A 17988-nucleotide genomic window follows, 5' to 3' on the forward strand; every position below is an offset into this window, starting at 1 on the left:
GTTGTATTCTAACTGTAGTTTAACTTAAATACATATTTTTTACCAAACTTTTTGATTTTTAAGTTGATTATTTAAGGTATGTTTTTAATACTAAATTGTATTCACAGATCGGGTCAATAGTTTATAAATTTTTTTAAAGTTATTTCCATATTATTCTGATTAAAGGATGTTTACTATCTTAACTGTAGCGGAAATCTTTGATTCAATAACACAATTCCTGTTCGAATTGGCGCCCTTATACCTAGAAAATTCAAGTCAATTAAACAAGTTCTAACTTCTAAGGAAATCTAAGCGGCGCATATAAAGCAAGTTTAACATAGAGCAGTTTGGGATCTTTAAATTTATTTATGCATTATTAGGTTTTGGGTGGAATTTGATAAAACTTTAAATTTACAAAATGAAGAATTTGGTTTTCATGGTTTTTCTACTTTTCTTAAATGGTAAATGTTTTTTTTATCAATATAATTATTGGGCATTTCAGCAATTTGTTGTGATGGTTTAATATATTACAACAGTTTTTTAACCGATAATTTTTAACAGTTTAATACCCCGTACAGTTTTATTTATTGGAATATTTTTTTATTGCAGTTTTTTATTCAAATATTTTATTTCGAATATTTTAACTTAAACAGTAGTTTAATATCGTGTAGTTGTAAGAACAAAAAACTTGCTACACCACACATGAGGTCATAGGTTCAATCCCCACTGCTCTCATGCTGTAGCGTCCTTAAGTAAGGCGCTATAAACGCTATGAACTCCTGCTGAGCCAGCACTTAATTAGCATCATAATTACCGGGCAATTATAATCTATAATATGCCAAACTGTCACAGGCAACTCGAGACTGGGTCGAAGTAACTGATGTTACTCTATGTTAAGTCGCGCATTTGACTTTTCCACATCGAGGATAAAGATATATAAAAAATATAATATGTTGTGCTAGTTTAACATATCAATTTTTGGACAGTTTTTTAGCGGATTATTTTTAACCGTTTTTACCCAATACAGTTTTATTATTTGGTTTTATAATTTTTCTATTATTGGGTGTTTTCTATTACTATCACATTTTTTTAACTGACAACAGTTTTTTAATCTATTATTTTATTTTTTAACTCAACTAATTTTTTTCTTACAGATCACGTGACTGGATGCGGACGAATGCTTTTGTTTCTTGGGAAGTCGTTCAACGGAAATGACATCATGGCGGAATTTCCCGCTGTAAACGTCACTGAAGTTTCGGAATCGCTGCAGTACTGCGTTAAAACAGGTTCGATTATTTAAAGTTATTTTTATAGTTGTTGGACTTTATTTTGCCTTTGCACAATGGTTGGGCAGCGCACTTTTTTGGATGGAAGGTTTTGGGTTCTGTAGCTTATTTTGGATAAATCCGCATAAGCTAACTTTCAATTTTATAAATAAATGTTTTTTTTTTGATATTGATTTAGAATGGAATTGTAATTTTTATTGCTGACAAGCTTTGGCGTATTTTTCCTTCCTTTTTTAATCATGAGTTCGAATGCTTTTAACTATAACTTGTTTATCGAGTTTGCGGGTTATTTAACAATTTTTTTCACATGGGAACTCTAACCTCGTTTTTCTGGTATTGAATTATTTTTCCAACGATTTATTTCTGCCTTTTATAAGTGCAAATGTTCAAGGCAAATTATGTTGACAAAATAACCATTAAATCAAGTATTTAAGTAACTTTTTTTATACTATAAAGAAAAAAAATATAATTATTTAATAAAATGTTTTAATTTTGCTTAAAACTAAAAAATTTTATTTGAATTTCAAGGAATCCCATTGGCTGAGCTTCGCTGCATCTCGGTTCGTGATTGGGCGGTATTCGACACGCCTCATTTGGTCGAACATGTCTGCGGTGGTCCGATTGCCAAGAAAGGAGTAACAGAGGTGACGTCATAGTTTAAAAATCCATAAAGTAGATGACGTCATAAAAAAAAATTTTACCAAAAAAAATTTTAACAAAAAATTATTTTTTTATTACTTTGTATTTTAATTCATTTTTGCATCTATTTTGTAACATTATGAAATATAACAACTCCCCCTAAAATAACCCTTTTTAAAGGATATGACCTAAGACCTAAATACTATACACTTGAATATAAACAACAACAAATTCAAAATTGTATTCACTATATATCGCTAAATTCAATTAAGTTAATCTTGTTTATTTATGCCCTTTTACGAAGAATTTGCATGTATTAATTTAATATTGTTAAGTAAGATTTAAATACAGTATTTATATAATATTGTTGTTAATTTTTAATTTAATAAATTTTGTATTTAAATTTCAGGCACCATCGAATTACATTCAATTTGCAACTACAGTTGAAACTATATTGGAAAATGATGTAAAACAGTTAACTTAAATAGTTTTTAGCAATATTGTTGTTACTTGTTTAAGCGATTCAAATTCATAAAGATTAATAATTGGTATTAGCTAAATAAGTGTTTTAGTAATTTATAAATATTTATCGTTTTAATATAAAAAATTAAATAAAATATTTGACAAAATTGTCATTTTAAGCTTGTATAAAGCTCCTTAAACTTTAAGATTTCTTTTAGTTAAGATTTTCTTTTAGTTTGGAAAATACTAATATTGTTTTTTTTTACAACAGATTAAGAATATCACTACCTTAGACCAGGAGCCCAGGACATCTTCAAATGTTAATTCTATGTTAAATTCTTTAACGATTACAGAGTCCGAGGTAAAATATATTTTGAAGAAATTTTATAAGTTGTATTTTGAAACTACATTTAAAAATGGTTTTTAAATCTAAGTTGTAATAATTTTAGTTTTTTTATTAGTACAAATTTATCAATAAAATTATTAAATGTTCATTGGTAACTTTAACGTGTTAAAAATTTAATAACACTTATTAACTAGCAATAAAAAAAGAGTTTTTTAAATTTAAATTGTTTTAATTAGAACTCCATTAGAAATGGTTACAATTTTGTTATTAATATACTATTACTTTGTTGATATCTTAAACATATAATTTAGATTGACGTGTCGGCATTTAACAAGGCTGCACAAGACGTAGACAATTTACTGTCCTCTCTGATGCCCACTAGCGACGAAGAGAGCGCCGTTGAAATTGACAAAGAAACACGGAATCGGGTGCTTAACGTTATTAATTCATTGGTCGATAATGTCCAAATTAAAGTGGGAAAACCTGTTGAAATATCGACAAAGATGATCGACATTAAAGTGGCTGGATATAATGTTACCAGCAAAAATGGTATTTTTTTGTTTTTGTTAAACCTTTTTCTTTTTTTATATTTATTTATCCTTGGAAGGTCGACTTCACGACATTAACACAGAATATCATTTTTTATGTCGACATAGTCTTGAGTTGACTTTGGCAGTTTGGGATTTTATTGATTACAATTGCCCGATAATGAGGGTACTTATAATGGCTTAGCAGGAGTTCATGCCGTTCATAACTCCTTGCTCAAGGACGCTTTAGCATGAGAGCAGTTGGGATCGAACCCAGGACCTCATGTAGTAAAGCCAAGTGTTCTGACCATTACACCACACTATTGTAATACAATTTTTGAATACTTGAATTAAATAAAAAGGGATTTTTAGCATGAAAAATTGACTTTAGCTGTTTTAATGTGTGAATTAATTACCAAATAAGCTATTTACTATATTTTGTTCTTCTAAGTATTTACTATTTTTTGTAGAGACAGTTGGAAAGTCCGCGAGCTTCAACCAACCTAATTCCACAGTTTCGTTTGATATACCCCTCACAACGGTTCGTGAGGCCAGCAATGCTAACAACATTGACGCCGCACCAACCCGCGTGGGGTTTGTCTTGTATAAAAACAATCATCTTTTTCCTTCAAAGCAATTCAAGTCAAAGCAGGTTGGAAAAAGGAAATTTTGTATTTTTTTTGCGGTTTTGAAATATCAGGCTTCTTAATAAAGGTTAAACAAATGCTAGGTGTCTTAATTTTGATTGAATTGCATTAAATATATATAAAAATCTAAAGGTAATTTAAAATTTCAATAATACAATATTTTTTTGAATGAAAATTATAATGCGGTTTTATTCATTAAATACCAATTGAAACGTTAAACAATATATAATTAAATAGAATTTTATTTTTACGTATCTATATATAAATTATCGAATATTATTTGTGATAGTTTGTTTTTAAATACCACTAATTTAACTTAGGTGATTTCTGCAACAGTTAATGGAGTCAAAGAAAACGAAATTTTAAAACAACCGATTAGGTTTCAAATGCAATTAACTGAAGAAATGGTAAAAAGAATTTTTATTATTTTTGTCTACCTTATTTGGGGGTAATACATATTTATTTTTTATTTATTGTTACATAATAACGGTTGGAATCAAACCTAGGTCAACTGTGGTTAAAATTTTTTTTTTTTTTTTATTAATTACAAAAAAATTTTTTTTTTTTAATCATTATAAAATAATAAAATCTTTAACAAAATTAAACCATTTTTATGACGTCATAATTATAGGCACCGAGCGCCCATGCATTGACTTGCGGATACTGGGATTCCGCGATTGATAATTGGTCAGGTGACGGTTGCACGCTCAAGTGGAACGGAACGATGCCATATTGTGAATGTTCACATCTGACCAATTTCGCTATTTTAGTGGTAAGAGTAAAACTTATGTAATGTAGGATGTAAACTGCTAATGGCAACTTGCATTTGGAAGAAATAAAAGTTTTCTTAAAGTTAAATTGTGAAGTCGATTTTTTTTTAATTAGGGGTAAAAGGTGACCCTGAAAAGTTTCTTTATTAAAAATTTCAATAAAATCAACAAATAAAAAGAAAGGTGCTATAAGGTTCATTTGTCTATAACAAAAAGTTAATTAGACATTAAACTGGATAAATATTTTAAAGTTTTTATAAACTTTTTGTTAACAATTTTTTTAACTTTTTTATTTTTTTTTGCTTTTATTTTTTTTTAATTATTTTTTTTAAAACTTTTGTCTACACTTTATTAAACTTTTTGTTTTTATCATTTTTTAACTTTTTGTTTTTATTTTTAAACTTTTCTGTTTTTATTTTTTTCAGGATATTTATCGGGACCACGAACCGAGAATGCCACATGGTGATTCAGTGACGTCACATGACCATGGTAACTCGGATACACCAGTGGTTGATTACATTAGTGACGTAGGTTGTATCATGTCAATCGTCGGACTTGCGATCACAATTTTTATTCATCTTATTTTCCCGTAAGTAAAGGATTCGCATATATGTTGTGTTTGTACAATATATGTTAAGCTCATATTACCCTTCTTACAGGCTAATCATAAAGTAACTATGATTACCTTGAGTTTCTGTCTATGTAAAATTAAAAAATAACTTACCCAATTAAAATAGTTTTTCTCTTTATTAAGAGATTGTTTTTGGACTTCACTACATGGGTTCCTGGGTTTGATTCTTGTTGCTTGCATGCTGTAGTGCCTTTGAGTAAGGTGCTTAAAACGGTATAAACTCCTGCTAAGCCAGCACTTAATCAGCAGCTGAATTATCGGGTAATTATGATCGTTAATATCCCAAACTGCCAAAGCAACTCGAGACTGGGTCGGGGTAACAGTTGTTACTCCATGTTTAGGTCTTAAAGTCGTCCTCTACACATCGAGAATAAAAGAATAAAATAAAACATACAGTAGGCTCTAAACTTAATCGTCATGCCATAACAGAATATGAAAATCAAACCCGCTACTTCTGACCTTTCAAAACCTAGCCTGAACAATATATTGCTATTATTCATTTCAAATGAACCTAATTTTTTATTTTAGATCACTGCATAAAAGAAGAACTCAAATGATACTAATCCACCTATGTTTGTGCTTATTTGTTGCTTACCTACTCTTTGTAATCGGTATTGAAGCAACTAAACGGTTTGTCCAATGCGCACTTGTGGCCACCTTGCTGCATTATTTCTGGCTGTGTGCATGGTGCTGGATGGCAGTAGAGGGCTACACAATGTACTCAATGTTAGTCAAAGGTGAAAAAATGTTAACTATTAATTCATGTCTAATAAAATCTGTTAAAATAAAAGATTCACCATTAAAAATCGAATTGAATTTACGAATATTTTTTTGCATATATTTGATTACACTAAACTGTGAATATGTGTATATAGTAGAAAGTGTAAAAAAAGAACATTTGCTTTAAAAATACCTCTTGTTTTACATACATGTATCTTTCATGGTATATTTCTAAAGATTTTTTTTGTTAATTGTAACTTTTTTTTAGTATTGGGTAGTGCTACAGCAGGTGAAAACTACATGCTGAAAGCAACGATATTTTCTTACGTAGCTCCTGCTGTCATAGTAGGTATTAGTGCAGGATATACCCTACTATACGTTGATGTAGAATCATGGGCTCACAGTCATGGGTAAAATTTTAACCAAAAAAAAAAAATATTTTTTTGTAATTTTTTTTGATTAGTAAAGACTTTAACTTTTTTGTACTTGCTAGACATGAAATTCATAAATCTATTAAGTCAATGGGTGGGGAAAAATTGTTGATTTTGCATACTAATTATACAAACGAAGATATTAATGATACCAACCCTTTACATGATGAAATATGTATGTTAACTTTATTTATACAATTTATTTATTTCAGTACATATATTTAATTCTCACCGGCAGCGTGGTGTAGTGGTAAAAACACTTGCTACACCACACATGAGGTCGTGGGTTCAATCTCAACTGACCTCATGCTGTAGCGCCCTTGAGTAAGGTGCTATAAACGGTATAAACTCCTGCTGAGCCAGCACTTAATTAGCAGCATAATTATCGGGCAATTATAATCTATATAATATCCCAAACTGCCACAGACAACTCGAGACTGGGTCGGGGTAACTGATGTTACTCTATGTTTAAGTCGCGCATTCGACTTTCCCACATCGGGGATAAAGATATATACAAAAAAAATGGTAAAATTATTCAACAAAAATTGATTTTTCTAGCTTGGCAATCCAGTTATGTCGGCCCAAACGCATGTTGGCCATGGGGTCCGGCTCTTCACTTTGGATTTTTACTCCCTGTTGGATTAATCATGCTGTTCAATGCGGTAACTTTTATGTTCGTCATCTACGTTTTAAAGAAGCGAAAAACCAAGGTAATTGGAAGCAAATTGCAAAGAAGTTTTTAGTTTAAAATGTAAACCAAGACTCTGTAGGTAATGCAACCGGCAGCGTGATGTAGTGGTAAAAACACTTGCTACACCACACATGAGGTCGTGGATTTAATTCCCACTGATTTCATGTTGTAGCACCCTTGAGTAAGGCGCTATAAACGGTATGAACTCCTGCTAAGCCAGCACTTATTCAGCATAATTATCATGCAATTATAATCCATAATATCCCAAACTACCACATGGCAACTCGAGACTGGGTCGGAGTAACGGATGTTATTCTATGTTTAAGTCGCGCATTCGATTTTCCCACATCGAGGATAAAGATATATACAAAAAAAATGCACTGGGTATCACAACATAAGGTCCAGGGTTCGATTCCCATCTCTTTTATGTAGTAACATATTTATGAAAGCATCTTTGTCACTCATTACCAAAAAAAATATATTATTACTTTTTAAATTGCCAAAAAATTTTAAGTTTTTCTTTTATCACAAATCAAGACGAGAAATAATTAATTTTTTTAGATTCAGTCGACGGCTCGCAAACAGAAATTCCGTCAGCAGTTTATTAATGCAGTAACCATGACCATGCTACTTGGTTTAAGTTGGTGTTTTGGTTTTATTGCCATGATAAGCTCCGACCCAACTTATCTGTACGTCATGCACACCATCCATACCATACTTAGTTCATTACAGGTAAAAGTAATTTACGATTTTTATTATTTATGGTGTTTATTTTGTATGTAAGAAGAGTAATTTAGAGAACCTAAACATAGGGTTATTGGTATTACCAGTAGTCAGGTTTGGAGTGTTTTTTGCTAGTTTTATATTTTTGATTTAGTGATATTTTTGGGTCAATTGTTTTTTGGCTACAACAATATTGTTTAAATTGTGTTAGCCAAGAACTAAATAAAACGATGGCAGTCGGAATCGAACCATAGACCTCACGTAGGGATGTCTAGAGTTTTTTAAAGGACAGTTTTGCCATTTTTTTGAATTAGATATTCGTGTTTTTAACTTATATAAAATCGTTTTCTTTTTAACCATTTTAGTCCTATTTTAATCACTTTTACCATTTTTAAACTATATACCCATCGTTTTTTAACCATTGCCCCAAATTGTGGATTTTATTAAAATTTAAAAATTAATATTAACTTCACCATCTTAGGGTTTTGCTTTGTTTATTTTGTTTTGTGTTCGTCACAATGAGGTCCGAAACACGTGGTTTAATGCCTTACGTCACCACCTTCCATGCTGTCCTCAGCCTGAACCCGACACGAGCGCCCTCTCGCGTGTTTACCCATGCATGAACGAGCAAAGTCATAAACATCCGAAAGGAATTAAATTGTCGAATTCGATCCGGTGTCCTGAAGTCGCTGGAGCGAAAAACAACAAATCAGGTGGGTCACGTGACTATTTGAAAAATTATTTTAATTTAAAAATTTTACAATTTATTTTTATTTTTAGAACCTATCAAGACAGTGGGTAGGTGAGGCTTTGATAAAGTCAAATATTAAGTATTTTATCCTAATTTTTTTAAGCTTTTAATTTTTTATATATAATTTTTATATATAATTCAAACCTAATAATTAGATAACCTAATAACTTGTAACAAAATTTTAAATTATTTTAAAACATTTTTTTGTTTATATAAAAAAAACATGTTTAAAATTAAGATTTATTTTATTATTTTTGGTGCTCCAGTTTAGTTCGTTCTGCAACGCAACCTCTACTTTTACGTCAATCACCCGTAAGCTCCGCCCACTACTTCGCAAACCAACGTCGATCAAAATCTTTTCCAGACAAAACCGTCAGAAAATTGGTCCGACAGAAATCCATTCACGAACTTGGAATAAAAGTTGAAGCCGGGTCTTTCGAACACGTGGCATGATGACGTCATTGATTACGTCATATTTCAGGAATTTTTGCTCTGCTTTTTCAGTAGCTGTATATATATTATATTATATTCTTATATAATATTTAATTTATGTATTAAACACATTTCAAACAACAAACTTATGGTGTTTAGCTCAATTTTTAGTTGTTGGGAGCTTGAATTTTAGTTTTATAGCTACCGCGAGCTGGCGCTAGTGAGCCGTATTTTTTCTACGTCACTCGAGGGTCGAGTTACTTGATTTGAAGTGCGCTATTCAACATAAAAATTGTTAAGAATTTGAGTGCTTTGTAGGTTTGTAAAGAACGAACAAAGTTTCAGCAATTAAGCCTTGTGTGTTTGTTAGCAGTAGTAGGTAGTTGAAAGTTTAACGTTATGTCCTGGTGGTGTAATAATAGGAATTTCGATTTTTAAGCGGTATTTATAACACTTTAAATTTAATTTAGTTAAGTTTAAATATTTCTTTTTTGTGAGTGTTATAATTTTAAGCTAAAGGTTTATTTACGTTTTAGTATTTTTTGAAATTTATTTAAATGAAAAATATTTGGAAGCGTTTATAGTTTTGTTTTTATATCTTAGTTAGGTTTTATTATAAAGGTTTTAGAAAGTTTATTTATTAATTAATTTAATTTAAATTCCTTGGTATAATTTTAATTTTTCAAATTTTAATTTTTTCCAATTACCAGTAGGCCTAAAATAAAAAAATATATGTTAGACAGTAGGCCTTACGTTTTTTTGAGTTTAATATTGTATAATATAAAAATTAAACAAGAGATATACGAATATAAAGTACAAATTCAGTTGTTAAATTAGCTAAAAAATTAAAATTTCTTGCAGAGAAAAAATATTTTAAAATGTTTACAGTTTTCGAGTGCAAAATTTTCTGAAAATGAATCGAACAAAATTGTGGTACACCGTTCAACCTAAGGATGACGTCACTAGTTGGGATTTATTAACGCCGATGTCATCCAACGACAAACTTAATGAAAGCAAAGGTTAAAAATTTTTTTTTTGTTTTTTAATCGTTTTCTTTCGGTGAAATATAAATACGGTATAGCATTTAAATTGTCAAGTTTGATGTTTTGTGCATGTTTACTACTTTAAATAATATAAGTAGGGCATAGTTATTTGTTCAATAATTTTGATAAAAATTTTGAAATGTAAATCTTAATATTTCTTGTGTTTTGTTGAAACGTTTTTAGTAGTAGCCAAGTAAATTTTTTTACGCCTAACTTACTGCACTTGCGCCCGAAAGCAAAAAAAACAACGTTTTTCTGTTTAGCACAGGCTCACTTTTTATAAAAAAATTCGCTTCAAGCCTACGGTAACTCTACGCTTCCTACATTAAGCCTTAGTTAAAGCTCTGATTAGTTAAACTATACAAACTTAACAGTTACAATAGAAAGGAAGTGGTGGAATCAATTGCTTGTTAGTTAGGTTACGGGTCAGTAGTAATTCGTTACAAGTAGCTAACTGAATAGACAATACGAACTACTTAAGATTTTTAGACAAGTAAATACAGGATTTAACAGATGGCTTGTTTTCAGTTTCGATTTGAATTTCAGGTAATTTTGTTTGTATTTGTTTTTTTATGCTGTTTATTCGGAAATTTTTTATTTTTATTGCCAGATTAGTATGTACTTGCTGGTTTTAACAAACTAATTTTAAAAGGCATTTTTGTCATTTATTTGCATTTGATATTTTATGTTTAAATACACAAAATATTTTTTGTACTTAAAGTGTTATGTTACAGAGTTTTGCAATTTTGTAAGTGATGTATATAGCATGTTGGTTTGGTTGACAATGAATCATAAAATGCCTTTAGAACCTTTAAAAAATGTCTGTGGTACTTACAATTTAATTTGAAAATACTGAAAAACGATTAACATAAGAAAAACAGGTTATCATATTTTTTGTGTAACGTAGAAAGTACCAAGTTGCGTAGTGAATGTATACAAGCTAGTACTTTTTACGTCATCACAAACAAACAAGACTTTCCTTTTCTTTTTTTTAGTTAATTTTAATTTTTTTTTTAAAGTTGTGTAACTAAAAAAGTAGGTGAAATTATTTAAAGTTAAAATCATTTTTGTGTTTAGTGACACCAACTATATTAATTTTTGAGTATAAAAATATCGCTAATACATGATTTTAATATTTGTTTAGTTAAACAATTACGTGTTAATGTTGTTTTATAAATAGTCTTTGTTTGTACAGTATCTATTTTTAATATCTTAAAATTCGACATAATTTTTCTGATTGGCAACGAAATAAAGTTTTAAAATTACTTGGTTTATTTTAATAAACTTTTAAAATATTATTCTGAATTATTTATTACGGATTTAAGATAAGAATCAAATTTTTAATTTCCTAAACAACTTAATTTTCTATATGCAGACATCGACATTTAAACTTTATATAGCACATCTATTTTTAAATTAAATAAGCAAAAGCAAATTCAAAACGCAAGTCTGCGAATGTACAGTTTACGAATGCAATTTTTAGTTATTTAATTAAAAATTGTTGAATGATCATGTATATGTACCTTAATTAAAAACATATTTAGGACTTTTGATAATGTAACAACACATATAAAAAGCTGTTGCGTTACATTTTTTTGATTGCAATGTTTAATGTCTGTTTGTTAATATATTGTTTAAATAGCCTTGTAATATATATAATAAATAAACGTAATGTCTTTAGTTAAAAACACTTTACAATATCTAAAAAATTAAAAATTTAAATTTAATTTTACGAATTTCTTTAAAAATTTTTGGACACGCATTTTTAACTTTTATATTTTATGACTAATTAAACACAAAAAGCTTTACAATTTTTTTTTGTTATATTTAAAATAAGCATTTAAAAAATGTATATACAAGGCCTAATAGTTTATAAACAAATTTTAAAATTTGAAATTCCGATGTAGAATTCCAAACTGTTGCGCTTAGAATATAAGTTTGCGCGGGTATATAGTTAGAGCTAAAGTGCTGTTGAATTGGTACTTGTGTAGTTAATAAGAAACTAACTTCAATCATTTCAAGTATGATTTAAATTATTTTGTTGCCGCGTTAAAACTTGTTTTTAGTTTCGCAAAAACAAAAAATTTTAGAGTTAAAAAAAGTAAACTCAAGTTTTTATTTTTTTATATATTTATATATTTTGTTGATGGTAAAATTTAAATTTTTAGTATGTACGATTGATTTATTTAATTATATGTAAATGTTTTAAAACTAAATATTTTTGGATTATTTTTAACAAATTTTGTTTCTATTTAATAGGTATTTTAGAAGCAAGTCAAATTAAAGAAATCCTTGGCAAGAAAATTGCATTTTTATCAGGTATGCAATCTTGATAATCACATGTTTATTTTTGATAAGTTTTAAGTATATATTTAACAAAAAACTCGCTATATTGGAAAGGCTTTCAATTTTGTAAGTGATGTATATAGCACGTTAGTATGGTTGACACGGAATCACAAAATGCCTTTATAACCTTTGGGAAAATGTCTGTGGTACTTACAATTTAATTTGAAAATACTGGAAAATGATTAACTTAAGAAAAACAGGTTACCATATTTTTTCGTGTCGTAGAAAGTACCAAGTAGCGGAGTAAATGTATACAAGCTAGTACTTTCTACGTCATCACAAACAGGGCTTTTCTTTTTTTTAATTAATTTTAATTTTTTTTTAAGTTGCATAACTTAAAAAGTAGATAAACTTATTTAAAGTTAAAACTATTTTTGTGCTCGGTGACACTAGCTTTATTAATTTTTGAGTAAAAAAATATCGCCAATATAGGACTTTAAGAATGTGTTCAATTTTATTATAGTATAGACTTTTTATAGACATTAAATATAGCCTATACATTTTTTTAATTACTTAAAAAAGAGAAAACTATCTTACAGTTTATAAAATAATTTTAAAATATTTCATTAAATTTTATTTTTTATTAGCAATGTATGTTATATAGTTTTTGCAGGCAAAACCTAAAGAGTCAAATGACTTGGCATCATAGTAGACATTTTATTATTACTTTTTAGTCCTTTTGTATATTATAAACAGGAAATCAATTCTGTTTAATTCTTCCAAAACTTCAATTTAATTTCAAAAGTGTTTAATCATTATCTTGTTTACAAAAGCAATTTGATTCTGTTATCAAAACCGACCCCTTTGTTACGTCATAATTAAAAAACAAACTTTATTGTTTACTCGTTTGTTCCGTAGGCGGGAAGGACAGAAAGAACGGTCACGTGATCACGATTCCGAACGTCCGCGAACCGTACCCGCATACCGATTATGACGTAACAACTACGTTGAAATACTTGTCTTCCATACTCAAGTGAGTAATAATTTGTAAAAAATAGTTTAAGTAAAAAATTAAATTTTAAACTTTTATTCAGTTTCAAACTTATAGGTCTTAAGTTCGAGCCGCACTAAAACCATTTAAGTTTGCCGTTCAAGGCTTTACATCAATTAAAGTTTACTGTCTCAAATATGCTTATAAAATATTGATTAATATTACTGGTAAATTATTGGTAGGATTTGGAGTAAAAATTTTACTTTTTATTTAGTCAGCCTCGTAACTTCACGATATTACTGGATGTTCGTTCTTCCTCGTGGAGTACCGCTAAACCTATTATAAGAGTTTTACAGGTTTGTGTTTTATTGTTAATATAAAAAGTATTAAAATTTAAAAGATATTGAGACCTGTGATATTTTTTTTAATGTTTAATGTTAGCTCTTTATTTAATTCTGGTGGCAATTTGATTACTAAAAAATTAACATAAAAAGCACTGGTTGTGTGATGTGCAATATTTAGTTAGCTGCAACCATATTATGATTTTTAAATGGATTTTAAATTGCAAAACAAATAATATTAATTAAAAAAATGACTGTTCAATATTACTGTCTTTATTATATAACTATCAAGTAAACAATGTTAAAAGCAACGTCTCAAACGGGTTAAAATCTTGGGTTAGCTTTTTAACTTTAAACATTGGTAAATAAAGAACTTATTTTTGTTTTAGTTTTGCCTTCGAGATCAAATAGGATTGGTGTGTATAGTTAAACCTGGCGAGTTCTGGGAAAAACACAGAGCAAATTTCAGCTTCAAGAAATATAAAGATCGACTCGGATTTGAGGTTTATTAACTGTTTTACTTTTTTTTGGATAATATTTAACGCGTATTAAAATTGTACTGTGTATTTTTATAGTTTGAGAATTTAAAATAAGAGTTAAACTACAACTTTAATTTAATTGGTTTTGTTAACACAACATTTCCATTTTAACAGTAATTAAGTGCAGTTTTTGGTAATAATTTTTTGCATACAATTAATTTACATATTTGCTTAAAACTTTTTATCCTAATAAAAGTAAAAATTAAAATAAGGTCTAGTAAAAAACAAACAAAAAATAAGGTCTAAGTAAAAAACAAAAATATTTTAGACAATAAAATTTTACTCTTAATATCTTAATCGAGGCTACATTGGTGATACTTTTAACTATACATCAAAATAAATATAAATTCGGTTTTTAGACTGTCTTGGTATCTGTGGACAAGTTGAAACGTTACGTAGATGTCAGCCAACTGACACGTGATTTTGGAGGTTATTTACAATATGATCATCAGCAGTGGATTCGAAACCGGGTCAGTTATGAAAAGTATGTTGCAAACGCCGAGGAAAAATTGGAGTATATTAACACTGTTGGCAACAAGGAGACGTTTAACGAATTTGAGGTTGGTATGATGTATTTTTTTTACAAAAGAACATGTATATACAATATTTGTGTGTTAGATAATTGTTTTTTAAATACTATAAAAAAAACGTTAAAAGTCATACCATTACTTGATATACCGACAGCGTTGTGTAGTGGTAAAGCCCACTTGCTACACTACGGGAGGTCGTGGATTCAATCCTCACTGCTCTTATGCTGTAGCGCCCTTGAGTAAGGCGCTATAAATGGTATAAACTCCTGCTAAGCCAACACTTATTCAGCAGCATATTTATCGGGAAATTATAATATATATTATCCCAAACTACCACAGGCAACTCAAGACTGGGTCGGGGTAACTGATGTAACTATATGTTTAAGTCGCGCATTCGACTTTCCCACATCGAGGATAAAGATATATACAAAAAAATATTCTAAAGTTTAGAAGGCGTTTTTTGTAGGCACTATTTTAATTGTTTTTACTCAGTTTTAGCAAACTATTGAATGTATTTTACAGACCTTTCAAGACGGTAATAACTCTACAAGTTCGAGTTTTAATCACAGTGATAGTGGGCACGCTACAGGCCCAACACCATCAACAAGTTCCTCTAGTGCACCATCTCGCGGTAGTGAAAATAATCAACTTTTACCGAAACCGAGACCAAGGAGTAGAGGAAATGAATATGTTTATCATTTTCCAAAAGAAGACAGGTTTGTTATTATTTCACTGCATTTCTCAATTTTTAAAATTTTGTTTTATGCATACATGGAAGTAAATATTGAAAAACTATTTAACAGTATATATATTGTATAAGATTTTCAAAACCTAATTAAAAAAAATGTGATTATTAGTTTCAGTGATGGCAGACCAACCCCTGCTCCAAGAACAAACAGATCAACATCCCAAAGATCAAATTCTCCGATTCCTCCGCCAAGAAAAAGAAGAAGCAGGTACAAAAATATCTACTTTACTATTTTCAACAAGTTTTCAAATTCTTGTATCCTTTTTGGATTTACCAGACTCGAGATTTAAATACTGTAAACTTTAAGTTATGTTGTCTAAAATCATCAACAGTTTAATCTTATTATTTTACAGAAGTTTACCCCCAGATAGAGAAAGGCAAACCAGACCACGACCGAATCGTAACCCTGAGTCACAAATAGGACCGCCCCCTTACAACCACATTTACACTCTTCCAAAATACGGGCACGCAAACGGGCAGAACCATTATTCCAACCCAGACGAGGAAAAAAATTTAAATTCTAGGATTTCACGAAACGGGCCCCGTTATTTGCGGCGAAGAAGGGAGAGGGATGACTACGAGACTGTGACGTCATCAAGTGAACCGAGTCAAAGGTATTGTGACGTCATATTAAAAGTTGTTTTTTTAATAATGATAATGATTTTTTAACATTTTTTGTTTTTTATTAAGATTGAGAGCATCAAAGTCGGTGCCAGATTTAAATCTACGTCACAACTTGTCTACGTCACCGACTCCAACTTTAAAACAAGGTCAGATAGCAAATTTTAAATCTATAAAAAAGTTTATTTTTAATAAAAATACTTAAGGTGAAACATTTGTTTATTAGTTATTGCAGTTTAGTTTAAATTACTTTTACTTCTAGTATTTTAAGTAATTTATGTCTAGTTTACAAAATATTTGTATTTGTTTTATATATATATATATTAATATTTTTTTATTTTTTTTTATTTTTTTTTTTGGTAAAGGTGAAAAGTTATTGAAACAACTTCGATCAATACCCAGCGAGTCTGGATTTCAATTGGGCCCCGCTCAGCCAATCACAGAGGAGAGCGCGCTAATGATGGAGAACGTCAACAAATTACAGGTAGATTTTAAATATTATTTTTAAATTTAAAAATATAAAAAAATAGAAAACTTTTAAAGATTTTATTGAAAGTTTTTTTAAAAACTTATTTAATTTATTGCTTTTATTAAAACCTAAGAAATATAAATATTTTTTTTATAAATTAAAAATATTTTTTTTAGGAAATTTTGCACAGCATGGAAAAGCCCGACCCCCCATCCGAAAAACTTTCTGCGAGATCCAAAAGAAGGAAGACAGCAACCGGACTTCCCGAGGTAGATGGTAAAAAAGAAGAAGAAATTTTAACGCCAATGAAAATCGAAGAAAATCTTAAAATTGTAAGTTTTCGAAAACTGTTTTTTTTTTGTTTGTTTTAAATTCGTTTTTCCACAAAACATATATTTTGTCAAATTATCTCAAAATCAAACATTGATGATATTTATGTTTTTAATCGTTTATTAAATACAACCAACAATCCTGTACTTAAATATCTGCGCTTAAAGCGCTATAAGATCGACATCCGTTAAGCCAGAAAGCTTCTTTAACCACAGAGCCACATAAATTTATGGTATATTGTTTCTTGTAACCGCTACCCGATACCTGACCTAGCAAAAAATGAAATAGTAAAGAAATTTAGTTGCTAGTGTGAAAAAAAAATGTAGTTGCCTGTAAATTTTTTTCCGGTAGTGTGGTTAAGCGGTCATGGCAGCGGACTACGAGCCGAAAGGTTTCGGGTTCGAGCCGCACCATTGCCACACTATACGCCCTTGAGCTGGGCGTTTACGGATAGCTCTAACACGTCAAAATATCACAACTCTACCTAATAAAAAATATAAAACCTATCACCTTAAGGTGATATAAAAAAAATTTAGTTGCCATACAGTAAACATGTACTTTAAACAGGGATCAATTTCTTGTAAAAAGTACGCTAATTAAATATAATTACGGGTATTTTGTGATTTACGTCATAGTACAATTAAGTATGTAGCTAGAATGATAAATTCTATGAAATTTAAATGTAATTTTCGGTAAAAGTTAATTACGTATACGTCAATGGAAGTCTTTAAGACCTTAATAATTAAACGTGTTCAAATCATTATACGATTAAAGTTTATTAAACTAATTACCTGATAGAACGTAGGATGTACCGACTTGTAACTGAACGCCACATGCTGCCGAACTTGAGGCGGTATATACATAAGTAGCGTATGGAATACTGCCTTTACTAACCTGTATGTTATATAGAATAATTGTCTGATAAAATAACATCAACTTAAAAAATTATTATAACTTGAAGAAAACTTTTCACACTAAAGCAGGACAATATTAGCAGCGTGGTGTAATGGTAAGAACACTTGCTACACCACACATGAGATCGTTGGTTCAATCCC

At 29.5% G+C, this 17988-nt stretch overlaps 2 protein-coding genes across 6 annotated transcripts in view; both read left to right on the forward strand.

Annotated features, from left to right (window-relative positions):
* The first annotated feature begins 305 nt into the window (after window positions 1-305).
* Window positions 306-9105, forward strand: LOC145743034 (adhesion G-protein coupled receptor G2-like). Of its 5 annotated transcripts, none has more exons than XM_082560896.1 (18): window positions 306-440; window positions 1134-1265; window positions 1794-1909; window positions 2314-2370; window positions 2638-2727; window positions 3024-3261; window positions 3710-3891; window positions 4207-4293; window positions 4518-4658; window positions 5082-5245; window positions 5816-6024; window positions 6276-6417; window positions 6501-6613; window positions 6997-7148; window positions 7691-7861; window positions 8334-8565; window positions 8633-8654; window positions 8870-9105. In XM_082560896.1, the coding sequence occupies exons 1-18, from the start codon at window positions 398-400 to the stop codon at window positions 9054-9056; spliced, it is 2478 nt and encodes an 825-aa protein (XP_082417022.1). In that variant the 5' UTR covers window positions 306-397; the 3' UTR covers window positions 9057-9105. The 5 variants fall into 5 exon arrangements, with proteins under 5 accessions (XP_082417022.1, XP_082417024.1, XP_082417023.1 ...); XM_082560898.1 differs by having other exon boundaries at window positions 8633-8650; window positions 8870-9011; XM_082560897.1 differs by having other exon boundaries at window positions 8633-8682; window positions 8870-8912.
* An 843-nt stretch (window positions 9106-9948) lies between these two features.
* The window catches only part of LOC145742603 (uncharacterized), a 29764-nt gene continuing 21724 nt past the window's right edge, over window positions 9949-17988 (forward strand). The window contains exons 1-12 of the mRNA XM_082560380.1: window positions 9949-10054; window positions 12338-12397; window positions 13283-13397; window positions 13630-13711; window positions 14086-14199; window positions 14595-14795; window positions 15288-15481; window positions 15623-15721; window positions 15867-16127; window positions 16204-16283; window positions 16500-16618; window positions 16780-16935. Of these exons, the coding sequence (XP_082416506.1) occupies window positions 9949-10054; window positions 12338-12397; window positions 13283-13397; window positions 13630-13711; window positions 14086-14199; window positions 14595-14795; window positions 15288-15481; window positions 15623-15721; window positions 15867-16127; window positions 16204-16283; window positions 16500-16618; window positions 16780-16935 (1587 nt within the window). The remainder of the gene's footprint in view (window positions 10055-12337; window positions 12398-13282; window positions 13398-13629; window positions 13712-14085; window positions 14200-14594; window positions 14796-15287; window positions 15482-15622; window positions 15722-15866; window positions 16128-16203; window positions 16284-16499; window positions 16619-16779; window positions 16936-17988) is intronic.

This window comes from Corella eumyota, chromosome 2, assembly GCF_963082875.1.
Source record: "Corella eumyota chromosome 2, kaCorEumy4.1, whole genome shotgun sequence".
Classification (NCBI taxonomy): domain Eukaryota; kingdom Metazoa; phylum Chordata; class Ascidiacea; order Phlebobranchia; family Corellidae; genus Corella; species Corella eumyota.

Excerpts from the sequence above, each read along its gene's own strand:
- LOC145743034 (XM_082560895.1), top strand. The coding sequence starts at position 398 with ATGAAGAATTTGGTTTTCATGGTTTTTCTACTTTTCTTAAATG. Across the intron at positions 5,246-5,815 it reads TTTATTCATCTTATTTTCCC|ATCACTGCATAAAAGAAGAA; the intron begins GTAAGTAAAGGA and ends TTTTTATTTTAG. Across the intron at positions 7,862-8,333 it reads CCATACTTAGTTCATTACAG|GGTTTTGCTTTGTTTATTTT; the intron begins GTAAAAGTAATT and ends TCACCATCTTAG.